We start from the raw sequence: 19,174 nt of genomic DNA on the forward strand, positions 1-19,174 counted from the left end.
AAAGAGAAGATGACTGTCTCTTGTTGGGGTCATCAGGAAGCCTCTATACACATTCCTAAATTGACTGTAATCCAACTCTTTTCTTATTATTTCTATTTCTTACTTTATGGACATTTATTACATAATATTCATAATGCAATCTAAAAAGAATGTCTAATGACAAAGGGATTCCTACTTTAATATGAATTATTTTTGAACTGGAATATATGCTTCCAGCATATTAACCTACACTCGCACTTTTCATGTTAAACTGAGACCTAAGTTTTAGTTTCTTCATTTTTTTTATTTAAGTAGGCTTCACACCCAGCATGCAACCCAATGTGGGGCTTGAACTCACAACCTTGAGATCAAGAGTCAGATGCTTAACCGACTGAGTCACTGAGGCGCCCCTAAGTATTATTTTCAGTAGGAAACTACACAGAGTGATCTCATATTTTAAGTGTGTATATACAGTATCATCACTAGAATTCTAGAATCAGAAATGTGCATTACATGTATGTGTTTGTGCACTTTCCTGGGTGTGGATATTTGTAATACACATCACCACGGTAAATTTTGTGTATTCTTTCTATTGTAGTCCGTCCATGCAATAAAACTAAAAAACATGTTTGTGACACTTGTAGTAGATTTTTCTCAGCATCCCTTCTCTAGAAACTCCTCTTTTTTGCAAGACACCCTCCCATTCATGAGGTGAAGCAGAAGATGCCATGTTCTTATGATGTGACTCCCCATGTCCACTCTCTAGGCACAGTTATCAGAGATGATCACATGGCTCAAACAGGGGCAATAAATAACACTCCCTATGAGTTTGGGAATTTGTAAAGTTCACTTTCCCTCTTGGGTCCTCCATGGCAATATGCAAAACTTGGGAACTTTTGGCTGCAATATTATACCACATAAATCAAAGAATAGAAGTCTGTCTACAGAGTAAAACAAAGCAGAGGAAGCACTGATGAGGACGTGCCATAGGATTCCCAAGTTTCTCACAGTGCTCTGGGTCTCAAGTTTATTCTCTGGGATCCCAATACCTTTTTAATAAATGTTACATTTTTCTTAAGCTCAAATAGAGTTTTTATAACTTGCTAATAAAAGAATGCTGATGAATAAAAATGTATACGTACAGTTATAATAGGAGGAACACATCATTTGGGCAGTGTAAATTGTGCATCTAAGAGATTGGCCAACAAAAATGAAAGCTCTCATTAGCTGTCATGGCCAATTCAGAATACGTAGAGAATCTGGAGGACAGAGACTACAGAGTTGTTATTACTTTAAACCTAAAGTCATTCTTGACCCTTTGCTCTCCTGGTTCCCCAGTGTACTTTTTCCCATATTCTGTCCCTCACCAAATCCTATCAATTCTTCCTTCAAGCTGCCTTTCATATCTATACTATCCTATCCATTTATAACTACTCTAGTCAAGAGTTTCTTAGGCAAATGGGTCCCCAACTGCATTCTTCTTGTGTCCACATATTTTGTATGCTTTTCTCAGGAAAATTATAAAAATTATACATTTCACAACTCCAGCTTTTCAATTTTCAGTGGCTCTTAAAAAAAAAGGTTATTTATTTTGAGAGAAAGCATGATGGGGGGAGTGGTGCAGAGAAAGAGGGGGACAAAGGATCTGAAGCAGGCTCTGCACTGACAGCAGAGACTGATGTGGGGCTCAACCTCACAATCTGCAAGATCACAACCTTAGCCAGTAAGACGCTCAACTGACTAAGCCACCCAGGCACTGCTTAAATTTTCATCAGCTCTTATTGTTTGAGCAGAATCTTAAAACTTAGCCAGGCACCAAGTTCTTTCACAAACTAGTTTCCATCTACCTCTCAAATTTATATATCCCTATTCCCTTCTAGGACTTCTGAATATATCATCAATTTAATTGTCATCATCAGAGTAAAATGTGTCAGGCACTGTGCTTATGATTTTATAAACATAATCTTCTGAAATACATATAACAACTGTGATGTTTCAAATGAGTCTGCAAATCCTTTGGCACTACTCCCATTGAAAGATGGATTCTATATCCCCCTTGCTAGAATCTGGGCCAACTTAAGTTTGTCAGTAACTCAGTGCACTAAAAGTAACACTGTTTAACTTCTTTAGCTTCTTCCTTGCTAAAAGGAAGAGGGGGGACAAAGAGGTGACTCACACAATCTATGTAACCATTTATAATGAAGAGAACAGGCAGTGCAAATCTCTTGGTACACTCACCTTTGAAGGCCTGAACCACCAGTAACAAGTTTGACAACATTAGGTCACTATGCTGCTGGGTAGCTCATATGACATGGAGATACCACTTGTAGATGCTCCAGAGGAGAGCCCCCACTGAGGGATTAGAAACAGCCAACAACAAGACGCTCAGTAAAGATGCTCCCAGATAATTCTGGCCCTCAGCTGTCAAGTCACTCCTGCCATCAAGCCTTTCCAGCTGAGACATTGTAAAGCAGAGATGAGTCCTCCACTGCTCTGTACTGTCCATACTTAGGATCCCAAGAATCCATGGCATAAGACTGGTTATTTTTTTATTGCTAAGCTTCAAAGTGATTTCTAATTTAGCTATATCAATTGGGACCAATTTTATACCTGGTAGTAGGGCACTCCCATAGCAAAAGACTTAAAAGCATGTGGCACTGGCTTTGGGATCGGTCTGTGGATAAAAGTAAAAGATCCTTGAGTGTATCTTGCCACAGAAGCTTTATGAGTTTTAATGAAGGTGTTGGTGACAGCTTGAAGGATGTTAAGGTAAATGGTGTTGGAAGCTGAAGGAAAGGGAGCCTCTGTTATGTAGGAGAAGAAAGTCTGGCAACACTGCTACCTGTAATGCTACAAAAATAAGAAATATAACTATTGAACTATACATTCTAGCTAAGATTTTCAAGCATAATACTGAAAGTGCCACCAGCTTCTTCTCTCTGGCCATAAAATATCCAAACCTGGAAAGATGAGCTTACGAACAAACTGTCCAGTTTCCAAGCAAAATTTGGAATAGGAAAGAGCTAGGACTTACTGAGCTCGAAATTAGAACTCTTTCTCCTTCTGGGCCTCTCCAGATGGCAAAAGATTTTCAAAGTAAGAAATGGACTCTGGGAGGGGACATACAGGTCACTGTTAGGAAAACATGATCTAATGACAAAGTCAAGGATGCAACTTCAGGAACTGTTAAGACCTCAGACACTTTTAGAGTTATGTTCCTCAGACTTCTTCAAAAAGACAAAAATCTTTAAACATTTTTTTAAAGTTTATTTATTTTGATAAAGAGAGTGTGCATGCATGTGTGCACACACACACACATACACTCAGCTCAGTGTGGAGCCTGACATAGGGCTCCATTCCATGACCATGAGATCATGACTTGAGTCAAAAACCAAGAGTTGGTCACTTAACTGACTGAGACATCTAGGTACCCCAATACAAATGTTTTCTAAGGACCTTAAGGGTGTGCCTTATAAACTTCTGGTCAGTAATATAGCATCCTATGAGAATTAATCTGCAAAGCCTCAGAATAAACAAAGGCTCATATTAAAGAGACCTGTGGCATAGCCTTATCTAATGGAGTAGATATAACTTGATACACAATAAGTTAAGAAAATAATTATACCTTTTCTGACTTAAAGAACAGAGCCAATACAAAAGAAAAATAGGTCTTTGGATCCCCAGCTTTTTACTGGTAGGAAGCAATCTGAGAAAGCTATTCAATTTCAAACACCAACTAATTTTTCATTTAAAAAGAAAAGATGCCTTAAAAAGCAAAACTAAGAGTCCAAATTATGCACCAACTGCCAAGAAGGACAAGGAACATCACTGAGTCATAATGTTAAAATTGCCAACATGTTCCCAGTTAGATTTCAGAATTGCAATGGGCCAGTGACTGCTGTGTCCTGATTTTCTCCAGTCTTGAACGGAAAGTTCTACTGAAATAATCATATTCCCATCTTATCGTTGTTTGTTGGGGGAGAGTAGATAACATGTCTCTTTAGTTAACAGGTCTTCAGAGTAACAGAAACCATGCCCAAGAAACCAAACCCAAACAGTCTCATCTATACTTAGACCCAAATTAGCTGTTGAGATCCTGGACCTCAGAGTTTAGCTTAATAATGTAATTCAACGAAACCTGTTGGTAATTTAAATAATTTGCGGCCAGAGAGAAGACTTTACTGATTTTAAACTATGTCTACAAATTCTCTGACATTCCCTATCAAGAAGTGGGATATATGCCCCCATCCAGCAAATCAGAACCATCCTTAGTGATCCACCTGTAACCATTAGAATGCAGGAGAAACTATGATGTTTAGGACCACAATAACTATTCACTATCTCTCGTAGATATCCTGACCATATCCCTACCTCTTTGTTTTTTCTTAATATTTCCTACCAAGGATTATATGCACACATCATCTGCTTCTCTAAGACCAAACCATCATTCAGGGTCATATTAAATCCTATCTCTTTCATGAAGCACATCATTAGATGCCAATCTTAGCAACTTCTCCCTCTTCTAAATGGTCTTGAACTTATTATCTACAACTTGCATCTCAGTTAGTGAATGTCAGTGTATCACTAATTCACAGTTAATAAATTTATTGCTTTTCTGACACATACTCCTTGGCTACTCTCTTGAATTATGTCCCTAGACAAGGGTTGACACTCCAAATGCCTACAGAATGAAAGCAGGTAATATACAATAGTGAAACTGACATGGCACAAAAAAACAAAAGTGGTCTCGATTAGGTTACAATGGGAAGCAAATGTGCCATGTAAATGAGTCAACCAACATCCAGCTATAGCACTTTGATTTTCTTCATAACAAATATTATCACCTGATATACATTTGTTTATTGTCATCCTCTCCACATTAGAATAAGTTCTCTGAGAGTAGGAACTTTGTTGCTAGGTTTGCTGCTATATCACCAAAGCCTAGAACACCTGACACCCAATCAGTAAATATTTGTTGAAGGAATAAATGAGTGAACAATTATTGCCAAGTGGAAAATGAGCCCAATGTCACAAGATCTTCCCATTTTTCAAAAGAAGCCAGAAATAATTTTATGTGCAATCTCTCCATTTCTAAATTAATTACAAAAATGTTAAGCCATTTTGGAGATGGGTAAACAAAGTATGTCTACCAGCTTGGATTCCATCTGAACAATGCACATGTGACCATTGTACTAGAAGGATCTTAAGAGTCTTTTACCTTTCTAATTACTTAGGATAGTGCCTTGCAGAATGCAGAGACCTTGAGAAGTATGATGATACTTCAAATATCACACTTGAGGCCTGTTACCATTCAGCTGTAAATTATTAAGATGCTACTTGAATTACTCCCTCATATCTAAAGAAAACTGCATTAGCTTCTGATCCAAAATGACCACGTGGACTTCACATGACCATTCCATACTCAAGATTCTAAGGCTAAACTTCTACTCCTTCCAGCTGTTAAGAGTTCAGAAATGTGATTCCTATGTGCTTATTTTCCTCCATGCATCCATGCAGTGAAAATAAAATAGACTGGATATCCAAGGGGTGACAGAAAAAAAAAAAAGAAGCAGGTTTTAAACTGTATTTCTACAGTTGATAAATAAGGGCTCCCAATGGCAATTTTGTTTTCCTTTTTATTATCCTTAGTATTTTTAGATTATACAATCCAAAATTTTATTTCAGTTAACCTTTTGATGCTCTCTGATAGCATGTTTTATCTTTTCTACATAAAAGTTATTAAGTAGGAATTTTAAAATGTTTACTAATTACTTGGATTCTTAACTCTAATAAAAGTCACATCTAAATAATTAGAGTGTGTCTGGTTTTAAATATGGGTCACTTAGCAACAAGCTTAATTGTGTAGGGCTGAGAATACTTTTAAGATGCTTTAAAGAAAACATACTAGAAAAAAAACAGGTCCAGTGTGCCTGATGCTGTGAGCTGATGCACAGCAAGCCAATCATCAACTTTTAAAGACGACAAAGTAAATTAGATGTCTTGGTGGTCCTTTCCTGTGTGTGGTCCAACATGCACAGCCTTGAAGTATCCATAGGAGACATCAACAAACATCACAGGAACTCAACATAACAAATGAGTATAAATCCAAAAGAGTAAAATGTCTTCTGGCCCTCTAGAGCCAGCATTTACACTTAATTTTAATGATTATGTAGATTAACTCACTATATGCAATTCTTCAATAATGGCATTAATTTTTTATGCAGGCTGATTTTATTTTTTAAATAGGCTCCACAGTGATGTATACTGAAAATAACCCTGAGAAAGATTTATCCAAAACTAGTTTTCAAAGTTTAGGTTGTTATAGACCTATGAACTTCCTACAGAATAAGAATATAGATTTCTATTCACTTCTTTTGTTACATTTAAGCAACACTGAATACAATGGCCAGTGGATGGGGAGAATCATTACCCGAATTCTTTCACAGACCTACAGCTGAAACAATGAAACAGTGTTCCTGGGGCACATGGAGAGAAAGCCCAAAATTTGGGATCAGACCAACAAAAGTTTGTCTTACAGCTCTACCCCTTGTTTACTTTCTGACTCTGGGTAAGCGACTTAATCTCTTTAAACCTCATTTACTTTATTCATCCGGAAAAACAGAATCATAATACCTTGCTTTAGGGTTGACATAAAAATTAAAATAGATGCATATTTATTGTGTAAGCCATTGAAATGAGGAGGAAGTTGTTAACTCAGCATGGCCTGACCTGGCCTGACTAGTGCAATACAATAGCATGGGAAAACTGCTTAGAACACCATGCTGTCACAAATGATAGTTATCACACAGTCCAATTGATTCTTTTTATAAATTAAATGCAGAGCTTGAATTCTCCAGGCTTCCTATATATCATGCTCCCCTAAGAACGCATTTCTATACACTTGGGTGTTACAGGCTAAGAGAAGCTTTATACCCTACAGAAATTCTAGCACAGTGGCAGAAGAATTCATGTACAAAATGTTCAGTGAGCATTGCTGTTCGTCTTTGAAAACGAGAAAAATTAAAATGTTTATCTACAGGAGGGTGACAAATTTTGATATCTCCACTCAACCATTCTATTCAGATAAACCACAAAAACATAATTTTAGGTAAAAACTACAGTGAAATAAAAATAAGTTGCAGTATGACATTTATACTATAAACCACTTACGTGGAATTTTAAAGCATGGCATCTATGTATATAGGAATATATATACAAATACTTGATAATTGTATGATAACATGCACAGAAAGGGCAAACATCAAACTCAGGACACTAGTTATCTCTAAAGGAGGAGGCAAGGCAATGAGGTCAGGCAGGTGTACACAGAGGGCTTCAACTTTACCCAAAATGTTTTACTTTCCCCCAAACTAAATAAGACTAGAACAAAGATGGTAAAATGTTCAGATTCTCTAGAGCTGGCAAGTGGGTATGTGGAGTTTATTATATTATTCTTTCCATTTTCTGGATATTTGAAGCATTTCACAATAAAAAGCCACAGCTTTCCCAGGCATCTAAGTAAAGACAAGCAACTTCCCAAAACAAAGACTAGATGTTTCAGAAATACTCAAAAGATGAAGAAGGATGGGATAGTGGAGGTGGGAGAGGTGGTGAAAGAGATAAAAGGGCTGGGTATGGAAGAGACAGTTCTCCGACTCTTTGAAACAAGGAAGATAATTTCCCCCCAACAGTGAATGAAAGAATTCAGCTACATAAGATTTAAAGAAGCTCAAAATGATTAAATGTTAATCAAGAAATTAGATTACTATACAGTGTGTACATTATCTAAAAACATATTTAAGTTTAAAATACTTACTGCAACCCCACTCTTGGTGGTAGTTTCTTTGTATGTGAAGTTGCAAATTGCCCAGGCTAAATAATATGTAGACATGAGAGGGGTCTGTGAAAAGTGATCCGTAACCCATCCATCTTCCTCAAACACGGAAGTTTCCACTGGCATATTGGATAAAGATAAATAGGTTGCTTGATGCTTGATGCTAATTTTGAAAGTAGCCTTGTATATTGGCTCATCAAAACAAGGAAATGCCTTTCTGGCATGTGTAGGTGAAAACTGAGTAACACCAAGGAACCTGGAAAAGAGAAAATGACATTCTCAATTACACTTATGGCTTGAATTAAGTTATGCCGTTTTTACATGCTTCTGCTGGTAAAATAATATATTTTTGCCAAATCACAAGGTACTTTTTCTGAACCAAACTTACGTGCATGAATAGCATAAAAGGACAATTCATGTATATTTCCCCAACAATAAAATTCTTTCAGGGAAGTTTTTGTCTCAGTTAAAATAAATTCTCTAAACCCAGACCAGTGCTTACTAGACAAAATATGATACTTTACAGAAAAACAACTCATTGTTGTTGTTGTTGTTTTTGGCAAATACTGGGAAATAATGGTTCTCCTTTTTAGTATGCCCCCATTTTCTCTTCTAAAACTGTACAGACTTTCACTGTAAAGACAGTGAAAATCTGATGTTGCCATCAGATACATGTAGAATATAGACCATCAATTGGAAAAGTTGGTGCCCTCAAATTTCAACAAGACATGATCTGATTTTGTTAAGGACACTTTGAAACCTGACAAGAATTAGTCGAAATTCTGGCTTCACAATATTCTCAACCGTATCATCTTGGATGATTACTAAATTTCCCTAAGGAGTAGGTGTTCATTGCTTGAAAGGAAATAATCAAGCCTAACTCTTAAAAAGTACAATGTACAGTGTACAATACTTTTTACAGAAGAAGGACATAGAGCAGGTATCACTGTGAAAGATGAAGAGCAGCCATCAGACAGCTAATAAATGTCAGCCAGTCACTGATTCGCAATATCTTTAACTTTACTTGGAGTGTTTTAACATGTATTTATATTGAATAATCCAGAGACTATTAATTTTTACTACCCATATATTTATTATGTAAATTATAACTTTGATATTATTATGTTAATATAATACAAATTAATATAACAAATATCCGTATCATAACATGTCAATGTGTGTGTATGTATATATGTATATCTATATAAAGTATCTTGAAGTTTTCAGATCAAGCTCAAAAGTTGCATCTCACTAAAACCCTAACTAGAAGCACCCTCTACATTCTTTCACAGTTACAGTTACAAATAAAAATATTCAAAATAAGCACTTTAAGGATACTCTTTTTAAAAAGGAGACCATTATTTATGAAAACATTCATGACATGAGTCAGTTAAACTTTTCTGATAATTCTAGTTATAAAACTTGATATAAGGCAATTCAATGTCAGATTCCTCATAAAACATTACTGAGTGCTGAACTCATTTCTTTAAAAGGCTCTTTCCTAAGGTGACTGGGTGGCTCAGCTGATTAAGCTTCCAACTTCAGCTCAGATCATGAGCTCAAGGTTCATGAGTTCAAGCCCCACATTGGGCTCTCAGCTGACAGCTCAGAGCCTGGAGCCTGCTTTGGATTCTATGCATTTCTCTCTCTCTCTCTCTGCCTTCCTCTCTCTTTCTGCCCTTACTCCACTCATGCTCTCATGCATTCTCTCTCTTTCACTCTCTCTCTCAAAAAAAAATAAACTTTAAAAAATATATAAAAGTCCCTTTCCCCTATAAGTTGTTCTGCTACCACTCCTCTCTCATCCTCCACAGTGTTCATGGCTAATCTAACATGGCTCACTTCCCCACTGAGCCCAAACTTGGCCTCAAAATTCTTCTTAGTATAGCACTTGAGGCAGCTACTTCCAATTAACAGGAGTTGATATGTGCATTGCATCTTATTCGCTATCCCTAGCTCAACCATCAGATGTAAAAGTTTATATCATTTTAACATTATGAAGCTTACATTTATCATTGACAATCTCCTTTTTTAAACTTAGTTGTAAAATGGAGAAAAATAAGACATTTTAAAGATTAATTGTATACTTAGTCTCAGAGAGAGGATTCTTGGGAGTTATCTTGGAAACAAGACTGGGCTACTACAGAGCAGGTTGATAATGCCTGAGCCTATTTTTTCATTAGTAGAAGGAAAATAATAATGTTTTCTAGGCCTTCCTTCCAAAACTGTTGAGATGATAAAATGATATAATATATGGGAAAGTTTTAACTACAAATCTTCAGAAGAATATAAGGTTAAAGTTGGAAGCAATCTTAGAAACAAATTGCCCAGCTCTCATAAATTTCTAAAATGAAAAAGTTGTTCCAGTAAGGTTAAGTGATCTGTCCACAGCTCATCCTGGCAATTAGCACAAAGCTGTGTCTAGCAGCCACATTTTCTGCTTCTGAGTAAAAAGTAATTGAATTTCAAATACAGTAAGATGAATCATTAGCCATAATTTATAAACAATGTTTTAATCTGACTATTGATAACAAAGTTTCTTCTCTCCAAATTTGCAAGTATCATCTTAGTATTTTTACTTACGATTTTCTATTGACAGTAATACAGTTTTGTTTAATGAAATGTCGGTACCTTTTAGTTAAAATATACCCATTTACAATATCTCTCCACATGCTTTTGTCTTACATAATGTTCTCATATCTCATCTTTCCATCTTATTAATTGAAATGTCCACCGAGTTTGAAATTTCTCTCCTGAGCCATTAAAAATTTATGTACAGGATTTCATATACGAGAAAAAATTTTCCTTTTTAACTTTCAAGTATCTGAGAACTCCAGTTCTACCACCAGACAAATAAATGTGGTCTGCTGTGTATGAGCTTTTCACTATATTAAGTACATGTAGGATTTTTTTAAAAAAATATAAACACTTTTGCCCTTAAGGTCTTTGCAATATTACTGAAAAAGAAAAATATATATACATAAACATAAAAACAAGTAACAATATTGGGGGGAAAGTTCTACAAGAGTTCAACAGAGGGGATGTAATTAGAATGTATTAGTCATTAAGTAACAATCAAAGGTGTGTTTGGCATTAAGCAAGTAATGGGTAGGAATTTATTAGATGTAGAAGATTAAATACCTCTGGGTTAATGAGAAATTAATAAACCAAATATTTATACAGAAGAATCACATTGTGCAGCCTCTTTTTCCCCTTACATAGTATGTAAATACGTTAGTAAAGCCAGCAATTTAAACCACTCATTCTCAGGGTTGAAAGGGATATAAAGATCATCTAGTGACTTTTCCTGCAATTAATATTCTTAATGAATTCACACACACACAGTATATATCTATGCACAGAGGGCCACCATATATTCTGATAATGTCTAAATGAGGAAATACCAATTTCACAGTCTGGCAACTGAGGATGATTGCAATGGAATTTCAATTCAGTATTTAGGAAATCAAAAGAAGTCCCTTGGTGAAGAAGAACAGTTGGATGAGATTACTTTTTAGGTCTTTTCCAAGCTTGAGATCCTAGAACTATACAAAATTCAGAAATAAAATATTCTCTCTATTCAATGAGGTTTTTTTTTAATGGTAAATTAACACTACCTCTAACTAGCTTTTTACTACAAGCTCTATAATGCATTTGCTTCTCTTAATCATCATTCTTGATTGTTCAATACTGTAGAGAAAAAGATAACTATATATGCATCATTCCCTCAAGGAGTTTATGCTCTAATAAAAGAAATTAAATACCCAAACAGGTGTAATAAACAGGTAGTATACAAAAAGCCATGACAAAGAAGGAAAATGTATGAAAAAATTACACTCTCCTGAAGCAAGGCTTCTCAATCTTGGCACTCCTGACATTTAAGGTTAGATAATTATTCTTTGGTCAGGGGTGGGGGTGGGGCCTGTCCTCTGCACTTTAAGATGTTGAACAGCACCCAGGGCCTCTACCACTAGATGTCACTAGCATTTCCCACCCAGTTGTGACAACCAAAATCTATCCAGACATTGCAACAGTGGGGGGGGGGGGGGGGGGGGGGGAGGTAAGAACCCCCCAGTTAAGAACCATCAGCTTTAAGAACTGAAGAGGCTTCATGGAGGAAAAGGCCTAAGAATTGATGTTAAAGTCTGGGTAGTATTTTAAAGGTCAGAAGCAGCTGATGAAGTGAGCAAGTCGACTCTAGGTAGCACAGAAATAAGCCTTTAAAAAAGTATCAACTCACTTATTAAGTTAGTGCGCTGTCTGTTCTCTTACAGATTCTCATTTTATCAGGTCTTGGCATTGCTGGTCCATCTCTAACACCTCTCTCACCCTTGATATTCTCCTGTCTAACAAGGAGACCTAGTTCAAGGCTCAGTACCCTCAACAAACAACAGGTTCTGTTGGATTTCAAAAACAGATTTCTGTCTTCATCGTCTGTATTTTACGGTTGCCTTCGCCTGATGGAAGTGAGACCTCTTTTCTGCCTACTGACATTAAAAAGAGCAGAGAGGCCTCTAAAGAAGGTGATGGGAGTAGAAAATAATAATGAATTGGGTTCTGAGTAAATTTGAAGTAAGTTTAAGTTGGTAGCAGGACACCAGATAAAAGAAATACAAAAAGATAATTAAAAATAGAAAACATTTTAATATACAGTATGGATCCGAAATACGTATGCAAATGCAACAAGCAGTAATATAAAACAGCAGGAGGCAGAAGGTAATAGGAACAAGTAGTTCGTTTTTGGTTTTTTTCCTGCTTCTTTAAACAAAATCATTTTTATCTTTTAATGAATCTCTCATTACCATAAAAAATTCCATTTCCAAAAGTGACATCTAGAAGTGTCATTCCAAGAATGTCACTTTAGCATAACTAGAAAAACACAAATAATATACATGTATTTTAATTCTCTTCTATCTAAAATAAATTACTTTATTTCTTAACAACTTGCCTATTTGACATTTTGGTGGAGCCGAGGAGGGCATAAAGCTCTGTGTTGCTTCTGAAGGATACAGAGAATTGATTTCTTCTTATTTCTGCGGAAGTTCACTAGGCAAGCTACTTGTGTCAAGTCATTATGATAAGATTCAGCAGAAGTAATGCATTAATGTTGGCTGATATTGCCAACAAATTACTATATGTGATAGAAAACAATTTCTGTTTCATTATTTTCAGTTTGCCTTTTCATAAGTTAAAATATTCAGAGGAAACCAATATTTGCATGATATTGTTATCATTCAGATGGATTCATGGCTTTTCTCAATGGAGCCCACCAAAACCAAGAGAACCTCACAAATGGCATGCCCAATTGGAGAGGTTTCCGTTTGGACCACATTTATGCATACCACATACACAGTGAAAAATGATCTTTGAACTTGCTTCCATCACAATAGCAATCTGTGTGGTGTTGCAAGAGTTTCAGATCTAACAAAAAGTTTTAATGGAACATCTAGCTACTATTCAACTGTTTGCAGTAAATGGACTTGGTGACAAGGTCATGGAAGTTACACATGTCCCATTTAAAGTTAAGGTTGTTAATCAAAATGCAAATTATTACTCAATGACAAAACATTTTAAGCCAGAATGGGTCGTTGTTTAGACTGTGTGTTTTTATGTACTTCAATGAGTCATTAAACCTCTGCCATTTCAGAAGAAAAGTACTCCTGCTGAATATTCAGTGCTATAAGCAAGCGTGTAATCTATTTTTTTTAAATAACCATTCTAGTAAACTAAAAACATAATGCAATAATGCCAGCAATATGTATGGAGGAAGTGGTGCATATGTGAATAATCGTGTTATAAAAACAGAGCACAATATTCATAATTGTTTTCCTATTTATGTACTAAATACTCTTATCAAAAATGAGTCCTGAGTGCTTGATCACCATTGATGAAGAGTATTATGAATGCACTAAAATTACATTTCCAAGCCATAATATTAGGTTCTCATAAGCATAAATAAACCAGTGTCTGAGATTCATTTGTTTAATATTGGAAGGAGGCAAAGCATTATGTAAGTATTATAAAATACTGCTACTGTCAGAACTCAAAGTCCTGGGAGCAATAGCTAATGACTGGTGTACCTCTCCCTTGGTACTTGGGGTTTTACTATTTGATGCACCACTTCCAGTGACAAGGAAGGCACCCCCCTGACTTCTGCTATTCTCATTGCTGACAGAGATCAGTACCAAAACCAGAGAGGGGTCCATTCCTTTGGTTTCCTTATTCTCCTCCTGCTCTCTCGGCCTACCGAGTTTGGACCAAGCATGGGGTTTCTCTAGCTGAGCAATACCTCAGTGCTTCTCTTTACTCTCTTCTTCATGGTGGAAAGGCTCTGCTTTCTCTTCTCTCTGTCGTTTGCATTTTGCTTGTGGAGTGAAACAAAGAGCAGTGGAAGCAATGGCCACAAGGGTGAATTCCCCTCTGTCTTGCTGGTAAGGAGAAACCCCAGCGTAAGAATACTGACCCTATATGACCTGTACCAATGCCAATAGTAGATCTCCAGCCACAGAATAATATAACAGTATTAATACCCACAAGAGTGCTTAGCATTTGTCAGACACTGCTCGAAATGCTTAACTTATGTGATCCTCACAATAACCTTGTGAAATAGGGTATCATTATCCCCACTTTCCAGATGAGGACCTCAGACACAGAGCAATTAGGAAATGTGCCCAGGGTCATAAAGCTAGTTTTGCTAATTAGCAGAGTCAGGACATGAACCCAGGCAGCTGGTTCCAGAGCCTCTGAACACACTAGTAAACACACACACATCTTTCCCATCCAGCAGCACAACCAAAAGTGGTTTGAAACTATTCTTAAAAGAGAAAAAGTAATCAAGAGTGATAACTTTAAAACTTCATTCTTTTTCTACCCATTCCTCTGATTTTTTTTCAGCTGTGTGGTCCCAAGGAAAGATCTGAATAATTAAACTAAAACTTCACCCTGCAAGTGAAGGTAGGTCTACATGAGGAGGGATCACTTCACTCCATCTCTGAAAAACCAGTACTAAAGTTTCTTAAACCACCCAGCCACCCATTTATTCAGTAACTCAGCAGGAAAGTCAGTAGGGGGGGGCTCACCCCAATGCAGCCCCCCCTTTTCTTGCCAATCTTATTCCTAACACCACCATCCACTGTGGCCACGTGAATCATTCCAGATTGGCCAGGAAACTGAGAAGAGTGGGCAATATCTTTTATCTTTATATTCACCCACTCAACATAGTGAGAGTCTACTTGCTGGAGACAGCATCCACTCTCTAGTAGCAAAAAGCAGGATGACATGGGACTTTGAAGAACTCTGGAGGAACCCAGCCACTGTGGCAAACTGAAAGCACATAACAGACAAACAATTAAAAGGAAGTTGACCACTTTGACAGTGGTGATGATTGTCATTGCTGGCCGGTGGGAGAATGAACATAAGGCAATGAAGAACACCCTTCCTTATAGACTGTAAAACATTTATGTATTAAAGATAAATCATTTCTTCTTTGATTTTTTATGTACCATTCTTTGCAGATGTGCTTAAAGGAGTCCTATTCTTGTCCTCACATGGACAAACGTCTCCATCCTCAGCAAACCGAAACCATCACCCTGTACTATTGCCTCAAGCCCATTCCCATCTCCATTGGTGAGAATTGGTTTGAGGAAATAAACATGCTTTGCAAACCAAACAAATACCAGAAAACCAGTCACAGGTCCATCTTGTTCGAGAGAGATCCAGATAGGCCCTGTTTAGGTTTAAGACAACTATGAATAAATAAAAACTAATTTAGCTCTTTCAGAGAAAGTGTATATTTTATTACTATCCAGGGTAATCAAATCAGATGGCATCACGGAAAACACAGCAAGATAAACACCCATTGTGTGGATTTTCACACCTAACTGCATTATCAGCTGAACAAAGATGTGTACAACTATTTACGTAGATTAGGTTTATTGGTGGCATTCTGAATTGGGACCAAAATCCAGCATTGGACTCAGTTTGGCCATATGGTTATGTGTGCCTGACATAAAAGCAATGAGCTAAGTCCATTAAGGAATCATAAAAAGTTTTCATAGAAACAAATGGTTTTTTACAAATTTTTCACTTCATAGCCTTCTACAGAGGAGCAAAAAGACATGAACTCCAGCTTGCTCATGTAAAGATAGCTCCTCACTAGAGTGAATGGGAGAAATGAGACTTCTCTCAACATAAAAGCAATGTGGTAGTTTTCTTGTTTTTATTAAATATTATTTATTTAATATTTAATATTAAATTTTAATATGATTATTCAGTCCAGAATACTATGCACTGTGTACACTAACACCAGGAAAGATCTAATGCCTATCCATAAAGTCCTCTAGTCTCTCCACAAGATTCCTGCAAAAGAATTTTTTGCAATTCTCTTTGAGAACCACAGTGTTATTTTCCAATTTTACTTGGAGATCATGGTTTCTCTTTAAATAATCCTTTATAGAAAAAGACTACTTCTTTTTATTTTTTCTTCTGTAACTGTGGCATGTCACAGACCCAATCAAAGTTTGTCAAAGGAAAATAGTGTCCCTTTTTAAAGAGAATAAAATATTCATTTACTTTGAGCAAATTTCCTCTTTCAGTCCAACCATCTGGTTCTAAACAAGGTACCCTACTTTGAACATGGATATGCTGGCCATCTGGCTACCCAAAAGCGGCAATTACTTCAGGTAAATGAACATATACCTAATTCTAAGCAAGCATATTCTACCATAGGATACTGTGGCATAAATACACACCCTTTTTATCTGCCTGCCATGCACCAACTTGAGGGAAAAATGCGTATGTGTTCTGCCTAATGTAGATAACTCACTGACATGTGCAAACATTTCAAATCCGAGAGAATTTATTTATTTGCAATATCCAACAAGTGGTGAATGTTCCCTTTAGCCAACTGATCAGCTGAAAGGAGAGGAGCCTTGGGCTTTAAGAAGTCTGTCCTCAACCTTTCTCCAGTGCAGGATGGGAACCAGGGCTGGTAAGTGTTCTCTGTAGGACAAAACCAGGTCCCACTCAACACCTATTGGGAGATAAAACCTTCCAGGGATCGTAGATATATAGTATATATATAATCTAATTTTCCTACCCTCACTCAAATTCCTTCTCCCAGATCTCTGAGGAGTAAGCCAAAACCAAAGAACCAGATCAACAATGTGTTGTTTCCATATAAGCTAAGTAAGGTGGACTGAATTATAGTATTGTTCTTTTAATATTTCCAGTTGTTTGTTGTGACTCCTCACTGGCAGGATAAGCATTTATTTTTATCACAAAAATTATCCAATAATTGAATTGGCAAAAATTATGACTAAAGATCAAGGTATTTAATCATTAATCAAATGAAAATTTAGAATTTGCATCTACGTCCTCTTGGGAAGTATGTTTTAAAATGTCAGATTTCAGAGCAGTTCAGGGATAAAATCATCACCAACCAAAGTCCAAACCTGGCTGAGTTCCTGACATTGGTTTGTTTAAAAAGTTTTCTAAGTACCCAAAGTAACAACAACAATCAAAAAATTTAAAAAAGTAATACATGTAATATTAACATAATCATGAAATAGCTTATTAGAGATTGCCTTCCCTGTATCAACTCCAGTTATAAACATTCAAGAAATTATCATTTTCATCCTGGTATTGAAGGAAAAATAACATAAAGAGGAACAAGGACTTTCTCTAAAATGCTGTTTAGAAAATAAACCATCCAGAGAGCCCCAGAAATACTGAATCCTGATTTTCTATTGGGATTCAGAGTTTAGCCACATGTGCACTAAGTTAAACTTTCAACCAAGTCATTTACATCTTCGGGAGAAAATTGAGAGAGAGTTTGAACACAAACATGCACTAGGGGTACAAGAAATCAGTTATGGGTCAAGAAGAAACATCTGGTCTTTTTAAGAGTCCTGTTAATTTGAAAGCACTGACCAAAACAAGCTCAGTTCCACCAAATATACTTTGGCATGGCTCAAAAAAAAAAAAAAAAAAAACGGGATTTGTTGGAAGTATTTTTTCATTAGAGCAAGATTTATCAGTAATGATATGCAACTCCCACTATTGACATTTCAACATAAGCTTGTTTCCAAACAGAACATGCCAATTTGCCTTATATGCCTTTCCCCCCATATCTGATATGATAGAGGGTTTTAAAAGATATAGTTAATCTGTATTGTTCAGAATATGTTGAAGGAAGTGGTGGAAAAGGGTTTAAATTTTCCACATCTGATTGTAGGAGTTTGAAAAGTGAATAATTTATACATTCACTTATAGGAGGCTTTAGCTATCACACAGCTACTAAAACATTGGAAAATTTATCTGAGGTTACTCCATAGGCCTCTATAAATAATAAAACTTTCGTGTCTTCCCGCAACACAGTGAAATTTCCCAGCCTCATATAGAATAACAACTTCGTCTGTGAGTTTGCCACTACCATGAGCCCCGGCCCATCAGAAAACCAAAGTTCAAGTCCTCCCTCTCCACTGACAAGCCTGCTGATCTCAGGCGCCCGGGGCCGCTCTGAGCCTCAGTTTTCTGCTGTTGTGAAAATCATTTGAGAACCGGGGAGGCTCTGTGAGGGGCATCATTGCTAATCTCCAACCTGCCTCTACTTCTAAGGCTTCTTTCTTAAGTTCATTTTGGTTGTTTGCTGGTCCTCTAGTCATTTAATTAATTAATCAAAGTTATTTTGAATGCAGTGGATTAGGGCAAACAGCAAGAATCACTTGTTTATTCATTCAATAATATGTTTGATGCTTACTACCACAGGACACTCATAATAGCTAGTATTTGTAGTGGACACTCTATATGCCAGGTATAGGTTAAGTGCTTTTCAATGCATTTGCTCATGGACACCTGCGACAATCCCATGAGGAGAATATTACTCTTACTATCATCAAATTAAAACTAAAAGTCTGGGCTCTGCAGTCAAACTGTTTGGGTCTAAATCCCGGCTTTGTCAGCTCACTATGTGACAAATGACTTGATTTCTCTGTGCTTCCATTTCCCTGTCTATAAAAGTGTCCTCAATAGCACCTTCCACATAGAATTCTTGTAGAAGTGAGTTAACATACATAGCTGGATAAGCACTAAAGGTAGTCTGTCAGCAACTGGTGACTTAGATTCGTCAGCTTCTTCAAGCCTTCACCACATCTACAGTTGCATCTGAGATTCAAATCCACTTTTGTTTGACTCCAAAGTCTGAGCTCTAAACAAGTGATGAAAAGCCCCACAGCCTCTCAAAAAAATAAAGAATAAAAGACTGCCCAAATCTAAAAAGCATCAAAGGCACTCATTAACAAGGCATTTGAGACTGATGCTAGCTTTCCCTCTTTTCCCCACTGGAGTCATTTCCAGAGGCAG

At 36.7% G+C, this 19,174-nt stretch overlaps 1 protein-coding gene across 1 annotated transcript in view; it reads right to left on the reverse strand.

Annotated features, from left to right (window-relative positions):
* TRHDE (thyrotropin releasing hormone degrading enzyme) overlaps positions 1 to 19,174 on the reverse strand; it is a 370,712-nt gene that overhangs the window by 350,287 nt on the left and 1,251 nt on the right. The window contains exon 2 of the mRNA XM_029955451.1: positions 7,796 to 8,069. Coding sequence (XP_029811311.1) covers positions 7,796 to 8,069 — 274 coding nt within the window. The remainder of the gene's footprint in view (positions 1 to 7,795; positions 8,070 to 19,174) is intronic.

This window comes from Suricata suricatta, chromosome 10 (assembly GCF_006229205.1).
Source record: "Suricata suricatta isolate VVHF042 chromosome 10, meerkat_22Aug2017_6uvM2_HiC, whole genome shotgun sequence".
Lineage (NCBI taxonomy): Eukaryota > Metazoa > Chordata > Mammalia > Carnivora > Herpestidae > Suricata > Suricata suricatta.